This window comes from Eschrichtius robustus, chromosome 3 (assembly GCF_028021215.1).
Source record: "Eschrichtius robustus isolate mEscRob2 chromosome 3, mEscRob2.pri, whole genome shotgun sequence".
Taxonomy (NCBI): Eukaryota; Metazoa; Chordata; class Mammalia; order Artiodactyla; family Eschrichtiidae; genus Eschrichtius; species Eschrichtius robustus.
The window spans coordinates 50,139,983-50,157,083 of NC_090826.1; the positions used below are offsets into that span (position 1 = coordinate 50,139,983).

The window sequence follows — 17,101 nt, forward strand, 5'->3', positions numbered from 1 at the left end:
GGTATGTGAATACGTTTATTGTGACAAGAATGCTGTTATAAATATTCATATGCAAAGACCGTCTCTTTTATCTAGGAATTGTTAAAATAAAGATTCCAAATTGGAAGGATACATCTTTTGTAAAAATCTGCCACTGTTCCTGCTTTGAGAATAAGCATCTATTGTTAAAATTTCCACTAACATTATAAATGGTCACAGCACATGCCACTTGATATGATCCAAACTTTAAAATGTTTGACTTCCCAGGGAGCTGCCCCTCTCCACCACAGCCTCCCTTCCCTCAGCCTCCTGAAATGCCACACTATCCTTTGTAAGCCACTCTGTATAGCTTGTTGGGGAGGGAAGAGTATAACTTGATGAGGGAATCAGCTACAGTTATCTCTTAACTCCAGTAGGTAACAGTTTTCACTGCTTGATAGTAAGAAGCACTGAGAGTGATTTTAATGGACACTCTTAACTCTTTCAGCTCCACCTGGCCAAGTAATCTACAGGTAATGCAGAAAAGAGGTTGGGGGAGGGGTCACTTTTTCAATATTTTATTGTATTTTCTTAAATATCCTTTCTGGAATTTTCAGAAACAAAACATAAAAAAATTATATACTTTATTACAAATGGTAAACTCAGAGTGCTCCAAATCTCTTATTTACAAACAACGCTGGGCAGGACACCCAAACAAACAAACATGAAATAACTTACAAAGGCGTGAAGCTGTTTATTGACAGTAATCAGCTTTCATCAAATTAAAAAATATATACATGTACATACACAGTTATGGAAGGCAGTCCAGAAAGAGTTCATCTGCAGACTGGGCCTCGCTCTCGCAAACCTCCCTCCCGCCTCCCCCCGCCCCCACCCCCTTTGTGTTCTTAAGGAGCACTACAGAAGCAATCTACAGTCTCTATTGCAGTTTGCGACCCCTCCCTCCCCCCTTTAATACTGAATGAGATCGAATGTTAGGTCCATGCAGTTCTTGGTCAATGTTAAAGAAAAGTCTAACGTTCTGTTTGCGCGGGGACAGCCCGACCGTAAAGCGGGGCAGCCCGCGGGCGGCCGCTCCCTGGCTCCCTGCCAAAGGGAGGGCGCGCCAAGTCCTTCCCTCTCGTGCACACTGGGGGCGCCGTCAGGACGCAACCCAGTCCAACTTGGAAACACTTGGCTTTAGTCCTCGGACACTTCTTTTTTCTCTCTTTCTCCCTCTCTCGCAACTTGTCAAGTTCTCAAGTCTGTCCCTCTCTGTGTTATTTGTTCTCCGTTGCCCCTCAGCCCCCGACATTCTCGCCTCAAAACGTTTGCAACTGCTGCGTTAGCATGAGTTGGCACCCACTGTTAACGTGGTTCATGACTTTCTGCTTAAGCTGGGCCACCTGTTCCCTGAGCATGTTGGCCGTGGACGCCAGCTCCGAGTTCTGCGCTTTCAAGGTTTTCACTTTTTCCTCCAGCCGGGCGATCCGCTCCAGCTTCCTTTTCCGGCACTTGGAGGCAGCGATGCGGTTCCTCATGCGCTTCCTCTCCGCCTTGATCCGCTCCTGGGACTCCATGTCGATGGGGGACAGGGGCGGCGTTTCCCCGGGCATCTCGGGGACCGTCTGCGGCTCCTCCTTCAGGGCCTGCAGCCGCGGGTGCTGCACAGGGATCTGCTGGGGCAGGTGGTGCGGCGGCGGCGGCGGCGGCGGCGGCGGCTGCTGCTGAGGCTGCGCGGGAAAGGCCAGGCCTGCCGCGCCGTAGGAGGGCGCCCCGCCGCCGCCGCCGCCGCCGCTCAGCGCGCCCGGGTTGAAGTTGCTGAGGTTGGCGTAGACCGGCGGCTCGCTGTGCAGGCTGGCGCCGAAGCCGCCGCCGCCGCCGCCGCCGCCGCCCGCCACCGACGCCACGGCTGGAGCCACCAGGCCCGCCCCGCTGACCGGCTGCGCCGCAGACGTGACGCTGGGCAGAGTGTTCTGGCTGTGCAGTTCGGCCAGGGCGCGCACGAAGCCCTCGGCGAAGCCCTCCTGCTCGTCCGTCACGTTCTTGGGACACAGGAACTGGGTGGGGGTCGGCGTGGTGGTGATGTGCCCGTTGCTGGACTGGATTATCAGGCGCTCCAGCTCGGGCGACGCCAGCTTGAGCAGCCCCACGTCGGGCGAGGTGAGGAGGTCGGAGTTCTTGGCCCGGAGGTGCGGCTTCAGGCTGCCCACGGGGTCGGCCAGGTTCAGGGTCATGCTCTGCTTCAGGATCTTGGGGTTACTGTAGCCGTAGGCGCCGCTCTCGGACTGGAGGAACGAGGCGTTGAGGGCATCGTCGTAGAAGGTCGTTTCCATCTTTGCAGTCATAGAACAGTCTGTCACTTCACGTGGGGTTAGTTTGGGCTGCGCGCAGAAGTTTCGGGGCCGCAACAGCGCGCTGGCAAGCGGGGGACACCCGCGCCTCCCCGGGCCTTGAGTAAGGAAAGTTTCTGGAAGAGCGCGCGCCCCCGCCGGCTGGCCTCCCCCGGCGCCCTCCTCACCGGCTCCCTCCGGGGGATCGCAGGGTTAGGACGCCGCCCGCGCTCTTACTTGTCCGCTCGCGCGCGCCGCCCGGCTTTGAAAAGTCGCGGTCACTCCCGGAGCTCTCTCGGGCCCAGCGGTTCCTCGGAGCCCGCGGACGAACTCGCTTCCCGGCGGCAGCAGGTAGCGCGGACCCCGCGGTGGCCGGCCGACGGCGGGTCTCCGCCGTCCCGACTCCGAAGACTGTCCCCTCCTCCGCTGCGAGGGGGAGGGGGCGCCCGGCAGCCGCGGCTCGCGCTCGCCCAAGTTCAGCAACCGGTTCGAGCGAAGCGGAGCGCACGTCCTCCTCTCTCTGCCGCCTCCTTTTCTCTACCGCCGCCGCGGCAGCTTCCTTTGCAAAGGAAAGCTTTGCAAAAGTTCGCTCCGGGACCCGGCGGCCACTTGTCTCCTGTCCTCCTGGCCGGGAAACTTCTTGCCGCTGCAGCCGCTCTCCGGACTTCCCCGGGCGGACAGTGGCCGCTCTCCACGCTGTCAGCAGGAGCTAGCGCAGCTGGGCTCTCTCCGCCTGGGGGCGGCTGGAGAAGGGGCTCTCCCGGCGCTCCCCAGAACACCAGCCCGGGAGCCACAAGCACTAGCTCCGGGCCGTTGGCGAGAAAATGGAAAAGAAAATAAGATTTGCAGTCCTTCCCAGCTGACTGTGCCTGTCTGCCTGCCTGCGTCCGCGTACCTCCACTCCCGCCTCGCAGTTTCAGCCACACTCAGTGCAACTCTGAGCCCTTATCCAGCCCGAGCTCAACACTTATCTGCTACCAGTCAACCCCTAAAAATAGCCCATGATGTCACCCCAAGGCCTTCCCATTGGCTCGCGTCGCTCTCAGGAGGGCGGGCCCACCCGTCGCCATGGAGACCCCACCCTAGAAGATTCTTCTCTGGACCCGCGGAGGCTCACGGGATGAGGTAATGCTCCGTTGCCCTCCTACAGTTGGGCCCTTCTTTCTCCTCCTCCCCCCCGCCTCCCCCTCCACGCGACTTGAGCCCCTGTCTTCCTTCTCCCCTCCCCGGCGCGTCTTTCCCGGCCCGCCCGGTGCATTGTGGGCTGACGTCTTGGAGTTTGACTGCCTAGTGACGGTGGCTGCCGCGAGCCGGGCGGACTCGGGCGCTCGCAGGCTCTGAAGGAAGCGGGCTGAAGTTCAGGGCTCGGGGCGGGAAGGCAGGGGATGCGGGGACCCAGAAGGCGGGGGAACCGGGCCAGGTGTCTGGGGCCGAGGGCGTGGGGCGGGTGGTATTTCCCCACTTCAGGGCTCGGTGTCATTTCGCCGCCGCGAGGGGCGGGCCGGCTGAGCGCCCGGGTCCCGGCCCCCCCCCGCACTTCCGGGGGGGCGGGAGCACCGCCCTTAAGGTGGCTCTGTTAAGTCCCCTGTGGGGACGAGTGAAAGTGGGCTTATAAGTTTAGGGGCGGTTCTTGAGAGTCGGCCCCCCACGTTGAGAACGCTCTCAAGTTTGTCTCCTGGTCAAGTTCAAGAGCGACTGTACGGCTGCGCCTGGAAGCCGAGTGATTTGCATTGCTTGAAACCTGGTGTTCAGCTAAGTCCCCGCCGCACCCCACCTCACCCTCCCGACCGTGGGAGAAAGGGTGCGGGGGTTCGCAGCTTCGCCTCGGAGAGGAGGTTTCTTACAGGAGGTGGAATTAGCGGGCAGCTCGGTGTCTAGTGGGGAACGAGCGTTTAGGGAATCTGAAACTTGGGGAACCCGGGTGATCGTCTACTCCCCGCCCCCGCACAAGATGCATAGGCACACCACACATCCCACGTACACACGAACACACACACACACACACACACACACACACACACACACACACACCCCACTCCTCCCGCCCTGATTTGCTTCCGGGAAAACTAGTCCGAGAGCAGCAGACACTTGCCAAAAGTCACACAGCGAGTCAGGAGTAGAATCAAGATTTAAAATTTCTCCGCTCCCGGCCGGCCGGTGGGCCCATATCCTGTGTAGCCTCTAGGAAGCGCTAGACCCATGTAAGTGGTTCCTTTTCTGTGGTTGTTATTTTATCCTCCCCCAACCCCTCACCCCTTAGGGACAAGAGTGTATGGTGGGAAGAATACCGAAGTCGGGAATCGTGGGTTCTCTCGTGGCCAGCGCTGCCACGTTGTGAAGTGAGCAAATCAGAGAACTTCTTTGAGCTTCAGTTCCCTCATCTGCAGGTGGGCCTGGTGAGACCCACCTTACTGGGCTGAGTTAGCATAGAGTCATCGCCTCCAGGGCTAGGAGGTGGTCGCCAACAGCCCCCTTCCCTGCCCTTCTTCGGAGTTTCCCAGAGCGTCGATGGAATGCCAGGATGTAAGAGTGTGACTTGGCAGGACCAGGTGGAGGCAGCAGTGAGGGCAGGAGGGTGAGGGAGGAAAGGGTCAGAAGTCAGCTCCTTCCAGAGTTTTCTCCAGGACTGGGGCTTGAAGTTGGACCTGCAGCAGCTTATGTTCCTAGGTTCTAATTCTGGCTTTTCAGCTTCTGAGCTTGGGGGAATTCAGCCTTGGGTTCATAGCCCAGAGCTTTAAGGTATTTGTGGCTTTGAGAGTTCAGATCCAACAGCCCGGCAGCAGCTGGTGTCAGGGAAATCTTGACAGCTTTCCTTTACTCCAGCACTTGCCTCTCATTGCCTTGTGCAGCAGGAGAAAACAGTAGCTGCTGTGAGCCAGGCACTGAACTGGGTGGGGGTAAGGATACAGTGATGACACGAGCCAGTTACTTTCCTCAAGGAGGGAACGTTCTCCTCTATACTGTTGCCCTGAATCGTTTTCTTCTGTAATCAGGGAGCTGGTGTTTTAAAAATAATTTTAATGATAACAGTAATAAGAATCAATGTCATGTATTAAACACCTACTATCAGCCAGGCATTCACCAGAGCAATTTATATATACTCTTTCTCCCTACAACTATCTTGGGCTATATATATTATTATCTGGATTTAGTATATGAGGAACTAGGCCCAGAGAGGTTAAGTATCCTGCTCAGGTCACAAAGGCAGCTGGAAGTAGACTTCAGGTGTGTGTTACATTCCCTTTTTATATCTTCTCTGCTGAGGGAGGCTCTTGTAAAATATTGGTTGTCTGCAGAGGAAACGGCCCTTAGATGGTGGGATGGAAGAAATTGTCTTGCCCGATTCTCTGTAGCTCCTTTCAAAGCCTCCTTTCAGAGCTCCTGTATTTAGAAACTTCAAAACTTAGGACTTTATATAAATATATATCTTTTGCCTAAGGGTTCTGTGTGTTCCACTCTGCTTTATGTGGTTTAGTAGGCTGATTTTCTCCTTATGTTGAGAAATAGCATATTTCATCCAAAAAATAACAGATCTTTTCATGTTAACGCCCTTGCTTGGAAGCCTTCATTGGCTTCCCCTCACACCCAGGAGAGGGTTCGGATGCCTTTGCGTGGGAGAGGGGGCCTTTCACAACCTAGCTCCTGCTGTCCAGCCCCATCCTTCACTCCTAGTATCAGGAAAGGCTGGGCTATGCTGCCTTAACAATCAGCACTACCATTTCAGTGGCTTACCGCGGGGAAGTTTATTTCTTGCTCATGCCACGTCCCCACTGTGGGTCTGCAGGGGAGTTCCATTCACCATGGATTTGGGCTGAAGAAGGCTTCGTCTTGATGCATGCTTCTCCTTACAGTCTCGGCTGGGTAGAGGGAAGGCGGCAAATCATTCAGTGGCTCTCAGAGCATCCACCTGGAAGTGACACACTGTTCTGCTCATGCATCCTTGGCCAGAGCAAGTTACGTGGCCATGCCTAACTTTAAAGCTCTGTAATCCTGCCAAGTGTCTCGAAGGGAGAGCGCCAGGAATATTTGGGAAACAACACTAATGACTCGAACAGTCTCCCTTTCTGTTCACCAAATGTTTGGCTTACTGTCCTCCCACAGGCAGAATTCCACTCTCTCCTCAAGGCGGATGACCCTAAAGACCCACCTAGTCACGGTATATCAAGCTCACTTTCCAGGGAGTGGGTGATGCGTAGTAGACTCTATATCAGCTCCAGATGTGACTCTTCATCCAAAGGCAAGATATCTGCCCGGCATACTCTCAGTATGTAACAGTGGGACAGAGATGGGATAACTGCAATGGACACACTGATTGGAAAGTGAAGGAATGGGACACCACAGTGGACGTTAATCCAGAGCAGACATGTTGGGGACCCCCCTACCCAACACCCCGATTAGACGTTGATTCTGCTCCCTAAGTGTAGCTGCCCTAGCCATTGTTTTCTGTGACCCCTGGCCTTAACCTCTGAGAGAGTCTTCCTTCTGTACATCTAAAGCAGGCATAGGAAATAGGTTTTCAAACCAGCTTTTAAAAATAGGGGTGGTGTTGGGGGAACAGAGTGATATTAAGTCTCAAATACAGTCTCCTTTAATCCAGGCTGATGTTCTTGTTCTTGTGGCAGTGCAACTCTCCCAAAAATGTAGGTTTCTTATCTATTTGATTCCAGGCGTTCCATGTGTCAATAGCCACAGCCAATTCTTTTCTAGACATGCCTCCATGGTTTGCCATGTTTCTTTGCTTTCTTGCTCTCCTGCCTGCTAATATCTCTCTCATTCATCTCCTTTTCATATTCTCTCTGTCTCTCTCTCTATTTCTTTGTCTTGCTGTCTTTCTGTCTATCTCTCTCCTGACTTGCCTTTGAGTGCTTTGCACTTATTGGGCTTAGGTGGGAGAGTCATACTTTTCCTCCCATTTCCTCCCTTTTCCCTTTTCTCTAATTGAAAGCATATGCTCGGTAACATCTTAATTTATCCAGAGGTTTTAACAATAGGTTTGAGGCCATACCTTTGACTTGAGCCATACTTCAGGGCTGATCTTGACTAGCCGTTTCTTGCTGAAAATCTTCCTTAATTTTACTAGTTGAGATTGAGAAACAATAGCCTCCTCTAACCCTCCATAACTCTGAATTTATAGATCGTCCCTAGTTTCTTTCATTCCTGCTTGCAAACTGGCCAAATCTTCTCTGAGCTCATCTCTCTTTTTTTTTTTTTTATAAATTTATTTATTTTATTTATTTTTGGCTGTGTTGGGTCTTCGTTGCTGCGTGCGGGCTTTCTCTAGTTGTGGAGAGCAGGGGCTACTCTTCGTTGTGGTGCATGGGCTTCTCATTGCTGTAGCTTCAATTGTTGCGGAGCATGGGCTCTAGGCGCGTGGGCTTCAGTAGTTGTGGCACACGGGCTCAGTAGTTGTGGCTCACGAGCTCTAGAGCACAGGCTCAGTAGTTGTGGCGCACGGGCTTAGTTACTCCGCGGCATGTGGGATCTTCCCGGACCAGGGCTCGAACCCATGTCCCCTGCATTGGCAGGCGGATTCTCAACCACTGCACCACCAGGGAAGCCCTCATCTCTTTTTCGTAATAAGTTTCTAAATGCATCCAACAGCCATCAACACATGCTACTAATATTTTGTTTTACAATCTCTTGCCTTAGTTCATTAGGTTCATGATATGTCTTCTAAATTATCACAGTGATATGTTCACCAAATAGATCACCATCCTTTTACCTTCTGATAACAGTGTTCTTAGTTACTGCCCTTTAAACAAATGTTTACTTTGGTTATTGTTGTTATTACATTACCCCGTGTCTAGGTGCCAGTTTTTATATCCGTCAGGATAGGCTAGGTTTGCCACCAGAACAATCCTAATATCTCAGTGGCTTAACAAAAAACCTTTACTTCTTGCTTATACTACATGTTCAAGGTCAGAGGGGCTTTTCTCAATATACTCACTCAAAGACAGAGTCTGAAGGTTTCATCTTGAAATATGTGTGCTTCTACAATCATCACAATCACCTTCACAGGGAAAAGAAAGCATGGTGAATTCATACTGGCTTTTTTAAAAAAAATAAATTTATTTTATTATTTTATTTTATTTTTTTTGGCTACATTGGGTCTTTGTTGCTGCACATGGGCTTTTCTCTGGTTGCGGTGAGCAGGGGCTAATCTTCGTTGTGGTGTGCGGGCTTCTCATTGCGGTGGCTTCTCTTGTTGTGGAGCATGGGTTCTAGGCACGTGGGCTTCAGTAGTTATGGCACGCGGGCTCAGTAGTTGTGGCTTGCGGGCTCTAGAGCGCAGGCTCAGTAGCTGTGGCACATGGGCTTAGTTGCTCTGTGGCATGTGGGATCTTCCCGGACCAGGGCTCGAACCCATGTCCCCTGCATTGGCAGGCAGATTCTTAACCACTGCGCCACCAGGGAAGCCCCCATATTGGCTTTAAAAGCTTCCTCCAAGAAATGACATGTTACTTATGTTTACATAGCATTGATCAAAAACTAGTCATATGACCATGTCTTACTTAAAAGGTGCGGGAAAGTGCAATCCTACTATGCACTTGGAAGTTAAGAGCTGGAAATGCACACCGCTGTATAGCCCAGGTTATGCTCTGGTAGCGATCCAAAAATCTTACTGAATGACAACCACGGAATTATTTCTCACTCATGCTGCATGCCCATTACGGGTTGGTTGTGTCTCTGCTTCAGACACATCATCTTTGCTCTGGGACCTTTTCTGAAACATTGCTGATTGCCATGGCAGACAGCAAAGAACATGGTGCTTAAAGCTTCTACTGAAAGCAGTTCACGTGGCTAAGCCTGTTGTCAGTGGGGAGCGGCAGCAAGTATTTGCAAATAGTAATACAGTCTACCACACCCTACACTACACATTCCTCCCATTCCTATGAGTCTCAGCTACCCTAAACATTTTCCATACCTCTGACATTTTCCTGGTTTTCCATTTATTTTCATCCTTAATAAAAATGCCACCTGGCAAACTCCTACTCACCCTTCAAGACCCTGCTCAAATAATTGCTCCCTCTGAAGCTTGCTGTTACCCCATTGCTCACCCTCAAGTAGTTATTATCTTCTTTGGCTCCCATCACACTGGGTACAGACCCGAAGCTGAGAATGTACATCACGTGTTCTTGCAAATGTCTTCTTACACCGTGACTCCAAATCCAGGAACTGTGTCTTACTCATTTTTATATTTCCAATGCTTAATGCAGTGCCTGGCACATGGAAGGATAGAAGGTACTCAATAAATGCTTATTGATGAGTTTCTTAAAAATAGTCTTTTCTATAGCAGAATTAAGGGGGTGTTTTAATAGTCAAATAGCAACAGTAACTTGTTTTAATACATAAAACTTCTAACAAATTCCCCTGCTGAAACTTCCCTAAGCACATCCTATTGGACTTGGGATAAAACCCAAATTCTTTACTTTGCCTATAAGATCTCACATGCCCTGGGTTGTCCTACCTCACCAGCCTGAAATGACTAGTACTTCTCTCCTCACTATTCTGCAGCCACACGGGCTATGATCGTATCAGTCAGGATAGCCTAGGTTATGTTCCAGTAAAAAAGCAACTCCAGCTCTCAGTGACTTAAGACAAAAAAGTTTTATTTCTCGCTTCTGCTCCATGTCCGTCAAAAGTTGTCAGGCAGTCTGATCACTTTGGCTTCCCCTGGGATCCAGTCCAATGGAGTACGCACTTTCAGGAACATCACAGACCTCATGGGAAAGGGAAAGGGAGCTTTGAAGGGGTCTAGCCAGGCAATTAGGCACATTTGCGGGAGAATGTCACATGTCACTTCTTACGATTCATTGGCAAAAACCAGTCTAATGGCCCCACCCAGCCACAAGTTGACCAGGAAATGCCATTCTATTTGTCTGGAAGGCAGAGAGCTGCAAATCTTTGGCGACCAGTCCTAATGACTCTCACACTGGACTTCTTCAGTTCCTCAAACCAGACAGACTGTTTCTTGCCTAAGAACCCTTATATGAGCCCTCCTACCTCTTCCCTGTTCCTTGGTCAATTTTTATTTCTTTAGAGGTTAGCTTAAATGACACTTAAAGAGGCTTTCTTTTATATTACACCCCTGTACCCACCCCCATCTAAATTAGGTTCCTCTCTTATGCCTTTTCATAAGTCTCTGTGTTTTTTCTTTATAGCAGTTGGGATTTCAGGAGGGTGATAAATCACACCCTCTTTCGTTCCCTTCTGAGTTCAGAACCAGCTGAAAGTTAGATACAGGAATCAGATGAATGTGGATTGCAATGCCCACTTGATAGCTGATATAGGCTAGATTGGAGGGCATGGCAGACATGAGGCCATAATGGGTTTCCTCATGTTTCACCCTGAATTAAACTTACCCACGGGTCCCTGGCAAAGGCGGGCAGTTGCAGGCCTTTTCCAAATGGACAAGTGTTTGCATCCTGTAGACAAATTCATTCTGAGAAGAGAGAACAGATGGCTGAGATGGGCCTGCTTTTGTATACACCATCCCCCTTACGGTGATGTCTTTTCAGCACTCAGAACGTCTGCAAAACTTAAGGGATCATAAAGTAACAAGGGCCCTCTAGAAGCCACCTTCCAAGTTCTGCCGTTTTCCCAATGTAGGAATCCCTTTGACAGCATCTTCACTACTTAAGTGCTTCTAGTGATCCTCAGAGCTGGGGAGTGATGTCTACTGAATGCTGCCAATTGGACCTCACTGGGAATATTATGGACATGAAACTGTGGGAAGCAATTTTGATCAGTCAGAGAGATCTCAGAGAAGGTCAGCCGAATGGTGAGAAGCCAGAAACTATGACCCATGGAGAAGAATTGAAGGAACTGGGAATATTTACCCAAGGGGAAAAATAAAAGACCGTGAGACCATGTAGAGAAGTCTCCAAACAGCTGTGCAGCTATCACATGGGGGAGTTCACTTATTTTGCAGGTTTTGAGGTCAGGGCGAGGGTAATGACTAGAAGTTAGAGAGGAAGACTCGGCTATCTTTAAGGAAGAACTTTCTGAAGTTATAGTTATTTATCAATGTGATCGTTGCCTTAAAAGTGGAATGGAAATTCATCCATTCAATACATATTTACCGCTTACTATGTGCCAGACACTATACTGGGTTAGTTTATGATAATTCCTAATGAGCCCGTAGTAACTTGCAGTATTCAAGTTATACTTTGTTTTCAAAGTTCATAAAACCCTTTTAAAATATTCTCTTTTAGAATTTGTCTGGGAGTGGTCACCAATATTAGTGGCTTTTTTCCTCAATTCTAGAACTGACATTTTTTTTTCCTCTCAAAATTTGAAAACCTAAGATGATATTTTCTCATTTCCAGTGTTAGTTAGGTGAACATTCTTTGATCAAAACAATTGCTGGGAATTCCCTGGCAGTCCAGTGGTTAGGACTCCGGGCTTTCACTGCCGAGGGCCCGGGTTCAATCCCTGGTCGGGGAACTAAGGGCCCGCAAGCTGTACAGCATGGCCAAAAAAAAAAAAAAAAAAATGTTTTTAGTGTCCATAAGTCAAAATTACCTGTACTTGGGATGACTTAAGACTAGATACTCCCTTACCATTTGGGGCAGAAGAACTACAAAGTGTTCCCCAAACTCCTCTTCCTTTCCTCCTGAGCGTACCACTCAACTACATTTTCCAGCCTCCTTTGTAATTAGGTGTGGCCACATGGCTGAGTTTTAACCAGTGCAAAGGGGGTTAATGTGATGTGGCTCATAAAACCATCTCTCCCCATCTTCAGGGACATAGAGAAGGGCAGAGCCACAGGTGGAAGGAGCCTGGATCTTTGAATGACCACGTGGAAGATTAATTGCCCACTGGCCAGGATTATTTGCACTGGATTTTGCCTGAATGAGAAATCAACTTTACTGTTGAAACACCGAGATTTTGGAGTATATATGTTAAAGCTGCTAGTGTCTTCTTATTCCAACTGGTGCTGCAGGATGCCCTCGAAGAGAGAAGAAATATGGAACTGAAGTTAGGGATTTTGTTCTGCCCTTTCCTGTTTGAGGAGAATTAGTGGAGCAGGCAGAAGTGAAAGACATAGCACTTAATTACACACTGATGCTTCCTTGTGCTCATGTTTTCTTCCCAACTAATTTATAAACTTCATGAGACATGTTGCAATGTCTTACATCCTCTTTTATATTTAATCTTTTGGTGGATATTTATAGAGAAATGTCAGGTGCTTTGAGGATTTCAGAAGAAATATAGGTAGCACATATTGTTAAACGTTATTCATTTACTCAACAATTTTTGAGAATTCACTATGAGCCAGCCACTGGGAAGCATTGGTGAACAAAAGCTATGGTACCTGCCCACAAGTTGGGGTATAGCAAGGAAAATAGAGATAAAGAGGCAAGACTAGTCGAGCGTGATAATGCTGTGAGAAAGAAGGACAGGATGTTCTGGATGCACGTGGAAGGGACATCTGACACGGGTGGCGGTCAGAGAATTGTCCTCTATTAAGGTGATGAATAAATTGAGACCTCCCAAGGATGAGCAGGAGTAGCCAGAAGAAGAGGAGACTGGAGAAAGAGTGCTCTAGGAATAGGGAATGCATGTACAAAGGCTTGGATATGGGGCTTGAAGATGGGGTGTGTTTGGAGGGACCAGAAGGTAAGCTGGAAAGGAAGAATGGAGAGGATGAGCATGAGAAGAGGAACTTATATATTATAAGAGGAACTTATATAATATATAAGTATGAGGCACATACTTAATAAATGCATACAGAAAGCCTTTTACTATACGTGTATGAATTTACCTAGGAGGAAATATGGCTGATTAATCATCAAGATATCAACAGTTGTGACATTTGGGTAATTTCTTTTTTCCTCCTTATGCTTCTCTGTTTGTTTTAAAACTTTCTACAATAAACACGTATTGCACTTGGAATTAAAAAAATCAAAGTGTATTTTCTTCTTAGTTGTGATTGTACCTGCTGGGCCTCATCCGATCTTCAGAACAGTCATCTGAGCAAACTGAGGTCCAGAGCTGATACACAGTGATATTACAATTAGCTTTCCTCTGGTTCCATTCAGCCTACTTCCTCTCCATTGTGCCTGCCTCCCCTGCAGTATCTAAGTACTGATGATGGCTTTTCCTGGAACTACTGACTTTAGTGCCATGTCGCGTCTTCGTGTGTATGTTGTTTGCAACTTGGAGAAATTGGATCCACGTCCTCATGATCCTGCCCTCCCAAGAGGCTTTCCACACGCAGAAGATGGTCCTCCACCTCCTGGTCTACATCCTTACACCTCTCTCTTCTGTGATGCTCTCATGTCCTTTGCCTAGTTAGGGAGGAAATTGTTTCTCATTATTCTGTCAACCCATATCTTGATTGACTAGTGTGTTGGTGCTTGGCCAAACCAGTGACAATGAACACCCAAACATCTGAAAGTCTTGAAACACTGTATTAACATTCTCTAAGTTATGTTGCGGCGACAAACCACCTGCCAAATCTCAGAGGCTTAAAATGACATGAGTTTAATTCATGCGCATGTTACATTTCCATCCCGATCTAGGGCTTAGCTCTTTACTCTGAGACTCTGGGTGAAGAAGTGGCCCCCTTGAAGAAGTGACCCCCATCTGAGATTTTGCTGGTGTGTGTCACAGGGAAGAGAGAGAGGTGACACTGGGAGAGAGTTCTTAAAGCCTTGCCCACAGTCACTTCTGCTCACCTTTGATTGGCCACAGTGTGTCACAGGGCTGATAGGGAGAGGCAGCCAATGTTTTGACAGATACCTTCTCAGCTCTCGGAATCTCAGCTTCTGTATCTATAAAATGGAAATAGGTATAAAACATTATGGGATATTCAAACCATGGAATATCATGTGGCCATTTTAAAAAAATGAGTTAATTGCCCTTAAAAAAAAGTGTGTTGACCTGAGAAAAGCCCATGATGTAGCGTTAGGTGAAGAACGCAAGTTGCCCAGTAAAGTGTATAGCTTGGTGTCATGTTTACATAAATTTAGAAAACCTATATCTGAGCATATTTGTTTGCATGAGGATATTAATAAAAATAGCTAATGTTTAAGGAATGCTTACATCATATGCCGATTCTGTGCTAAGTGCTTTTTACGTGCATTTGCTCATTTAATCCTTGCAAAACCCAGAGAAAGGAGTAGAAAGTTATATTGAATAGTTATTATCAGCTATCTTACTTGGGGGTAGGATTAGAGAGATTTTATTTACTTTTAAAAGTAAATGATTTCTGTACATTTTTACTGATCACAGTAGGTGGATTAATCAGCTTTTGTGGTAAAAGAAACCACAGTAACATCTGAGTGCTGTGCAATGCTCAGTAATTTATTTTCTGCTCATGGGTCTGCAGTCAGCTGAGGTGGCATGGCCTTTCAAGGCCCTTCTTGGTCTTCTTTCCTCCCCACTGCATCTGCCTCCCCTGCAGTTTTCTAAGTAATGATGATGGCTTTTCTTGGAACTGCTGATATCAGTGCTGTGTTGTGTGTGCTCAGGTGCAACCTGGAGAAATAGGGCCGAGGGTCAAATTCAGGTCTGCTCCATGTGCCTCATTCTAGAACCCATCCTGGAGAAGCAGAATCTGCCAGGGCTCTGTTCTTTTCGTGGCAGAGGTGGGGACAAATGGAAACATGGGAAGCTTCTGAAGGCCTGGGCTTGGAACTGGTCTGTTGTCATTTTGGCCCACATTCTATTAGCTGAAGCAAGTCACATGGCCAAGTCCAATATCGGTGGAGCTGGGAAGTCATAGAGGTTTAGAAGGAGGGAGTGAATACTCACTGTATAGTAATCTACAATCAGCATTCGTTGCTTTCTTAGTTAAAAAAAAATAAATCACAATAAAGTGAGAAAAAGAATATTTACCAGTGATAGTTTAAATTGTGTTCAATAGATTGCAAAGTCACTTTATGCATTTCTCAAAAATACAAACTCCATATCTACAGTTATAATGAGCACGGTGATAATAACATGGACATTTAATTAACCAAAGTATTCATTGCCTAGTAGGGCAGGTAGGCATTTATACCAGCTTGGCTTATGCTGCTCGTGGTGTAACATTCTGAGCATAATTCAGAGACTGTTTAATGGCCCTATGTATACATCTCTACTACTTGTGTGGCCATCTGCAATCCAAGGAACTTAAAATCATGGAATCACAGACTCTCAAACCTGGAAGGCTCTAGTGCCTGTGGTAGGCAAGTGCCTCTTAAGTTATATGGACAGCTGCTTTTGCCAATTATAGTCATTCTTGATTGGGTGTGTCTCACATTGCTGGAAAATGGTTATGGAAATCAAAATTCTTTCATTTAGCCCATGGGGACAGTGAGATCCCCAGCTGTCATTTACCTGAGTGGCCAAGATAGGATGGAGACCTAATTGTCTCTAGTAGGCCCAGGGCCTCTTGCTTCGTTTCTTTGCATAACATGAACATTCAAGCATATGGATCATTTGGGAATATTCACTAGGACCTGAAGCTTCCATTACTCTCTTTAAAAAATATATTAAGCCTCCTTCTTTTACTGTTTCCTCTGTCTTAAGAGAACCCAAGTACTGCTTAGACCAACTAACTCTGAGTCATGCAAAAAATAGTATTGGCACAGACTCTGAAATGAAGAGAAGCATGCTAAATTCCCTAGAACACTGGCCAGGGAATCATGCGTATTTTAATTTCCTTTCTATTCTAGGTAATTTAGAAATATCTGCTGATATAGCTTATGGGAATCAATTGCATAAAGCAAATGTTTTACTAAGGACTTTATTTGTTAAGATTATGAATTGTATTTCTCAAGTTTCAGTCATTTATCCATCACTTTTTCCATTTTGCTATGTCCACTTACTTCTCTCAAATCAACTTACTATTTTTCTTTAGATAGATTCACTTTTTTAAAACTTAAAGGTATTTTTATAGGAGATGATATATTACCAGTGTAAATGGATGAGAAGTATTACTTGCCATAAACACTGATACAACTGTAAAAATAAATACATAATCATTAAAATAGATAACTTGTCTCTTATTCTACGTGTGGTAGGTGTTTTTCCACTGATATTGTGGAAAGGTATGGGCTCTGGAATCAGGAAGACGTGGGTTCAAATAACAACTCATTTTCTTCCCAATAATGTGATCTTGGGCAATTTTCTTTTTTTTTTTAACATCTTTATTGGAGTATAATTGCTTTACAATGGTGTGTTAGTTTCTGCTGTATAACAAAGTGAATCAGCTATACATATACATATATCCCCACAGCCCCTCCCTCTTGCGTCTCCCTCCCACCCTCCCTGTCCCACCCCTCTAGGTGATCACAAAACACCGAGCTGATCTCCCTGTGCTAAGCAGCTGCTTCCCACTAGCTATCTGTTTTACATTTGGTAGTGTATATATGTCCATGCCGCTCTCTCACTTCGTCCCAGCTTCCCCTTCCCCCTCCCCGTGTCCTCAAGTCCATTCTCTACATCTGCATCTTTATTCCTGTCCTGTTGGGCAATTTTCTTAATTGTTGAACATCAGTTTCTTATCCATAAAATGGAACAGCATTTTAATCCATAAAATGGAATAACTTAGTGATTGATTGCCTACCAGGTGCTAGGTAATGTGCTAAGTGTGTGGGTACAATGAAAACTGGGTAAATGGACTTGGAGTTGAAGACTTGGATTCAAGTGCTATCTTATCTCCTTTTGGGTAAGTCATTTAACGTCTCTGAGCTTCAGTTTCCTCATCTGAAAATGAGTGTGATGGTTGCCATTTATGCCTACTTCCAAGAATTTCTGGAAGGAATGACATCATTACTAATGGGAAAGCCTTTGGTACACGGATACAGGCATTTCTG

General features: G+C 47.3%; 1 protein-coding gene across 1 annotated transcript; it reads right to left on the minus strand.

Annotated features, from left to right (window-relative positions):
- Positions 1 to 520: 520 nt before the first annotated feature.
- JUN (Jun proto-oncogene, AP-1 transcription factor subunit) lies at positions 521 to 2,351 on the minus strand. Its single transcript, XM_068539981.1, has one exon. It carries the CDS (start codon positions 2,304 to 2,306, stop codon positions 1,281 to 1,283), a length of 1,026 nt encoding a protein of 341 aa, XP_068396082.1. The 5' UTR covers positions 2,307 to 2,351; the 3' UTR covers positions 521 to 1,280.
- Between the last annotated feature and the right edge of the window lie 14,750 nt (positions 2,352 to 17,101).

Bases quoted from the DNA above. Each gene is read 5' to 3' on its own strand.
- JUN (XM_068539981.1), bottom strand. From the start codon at position 2,306: ATGACTGCAAAGATGGAAACGACCTTCTACGACGATGCCCTCAACGCC.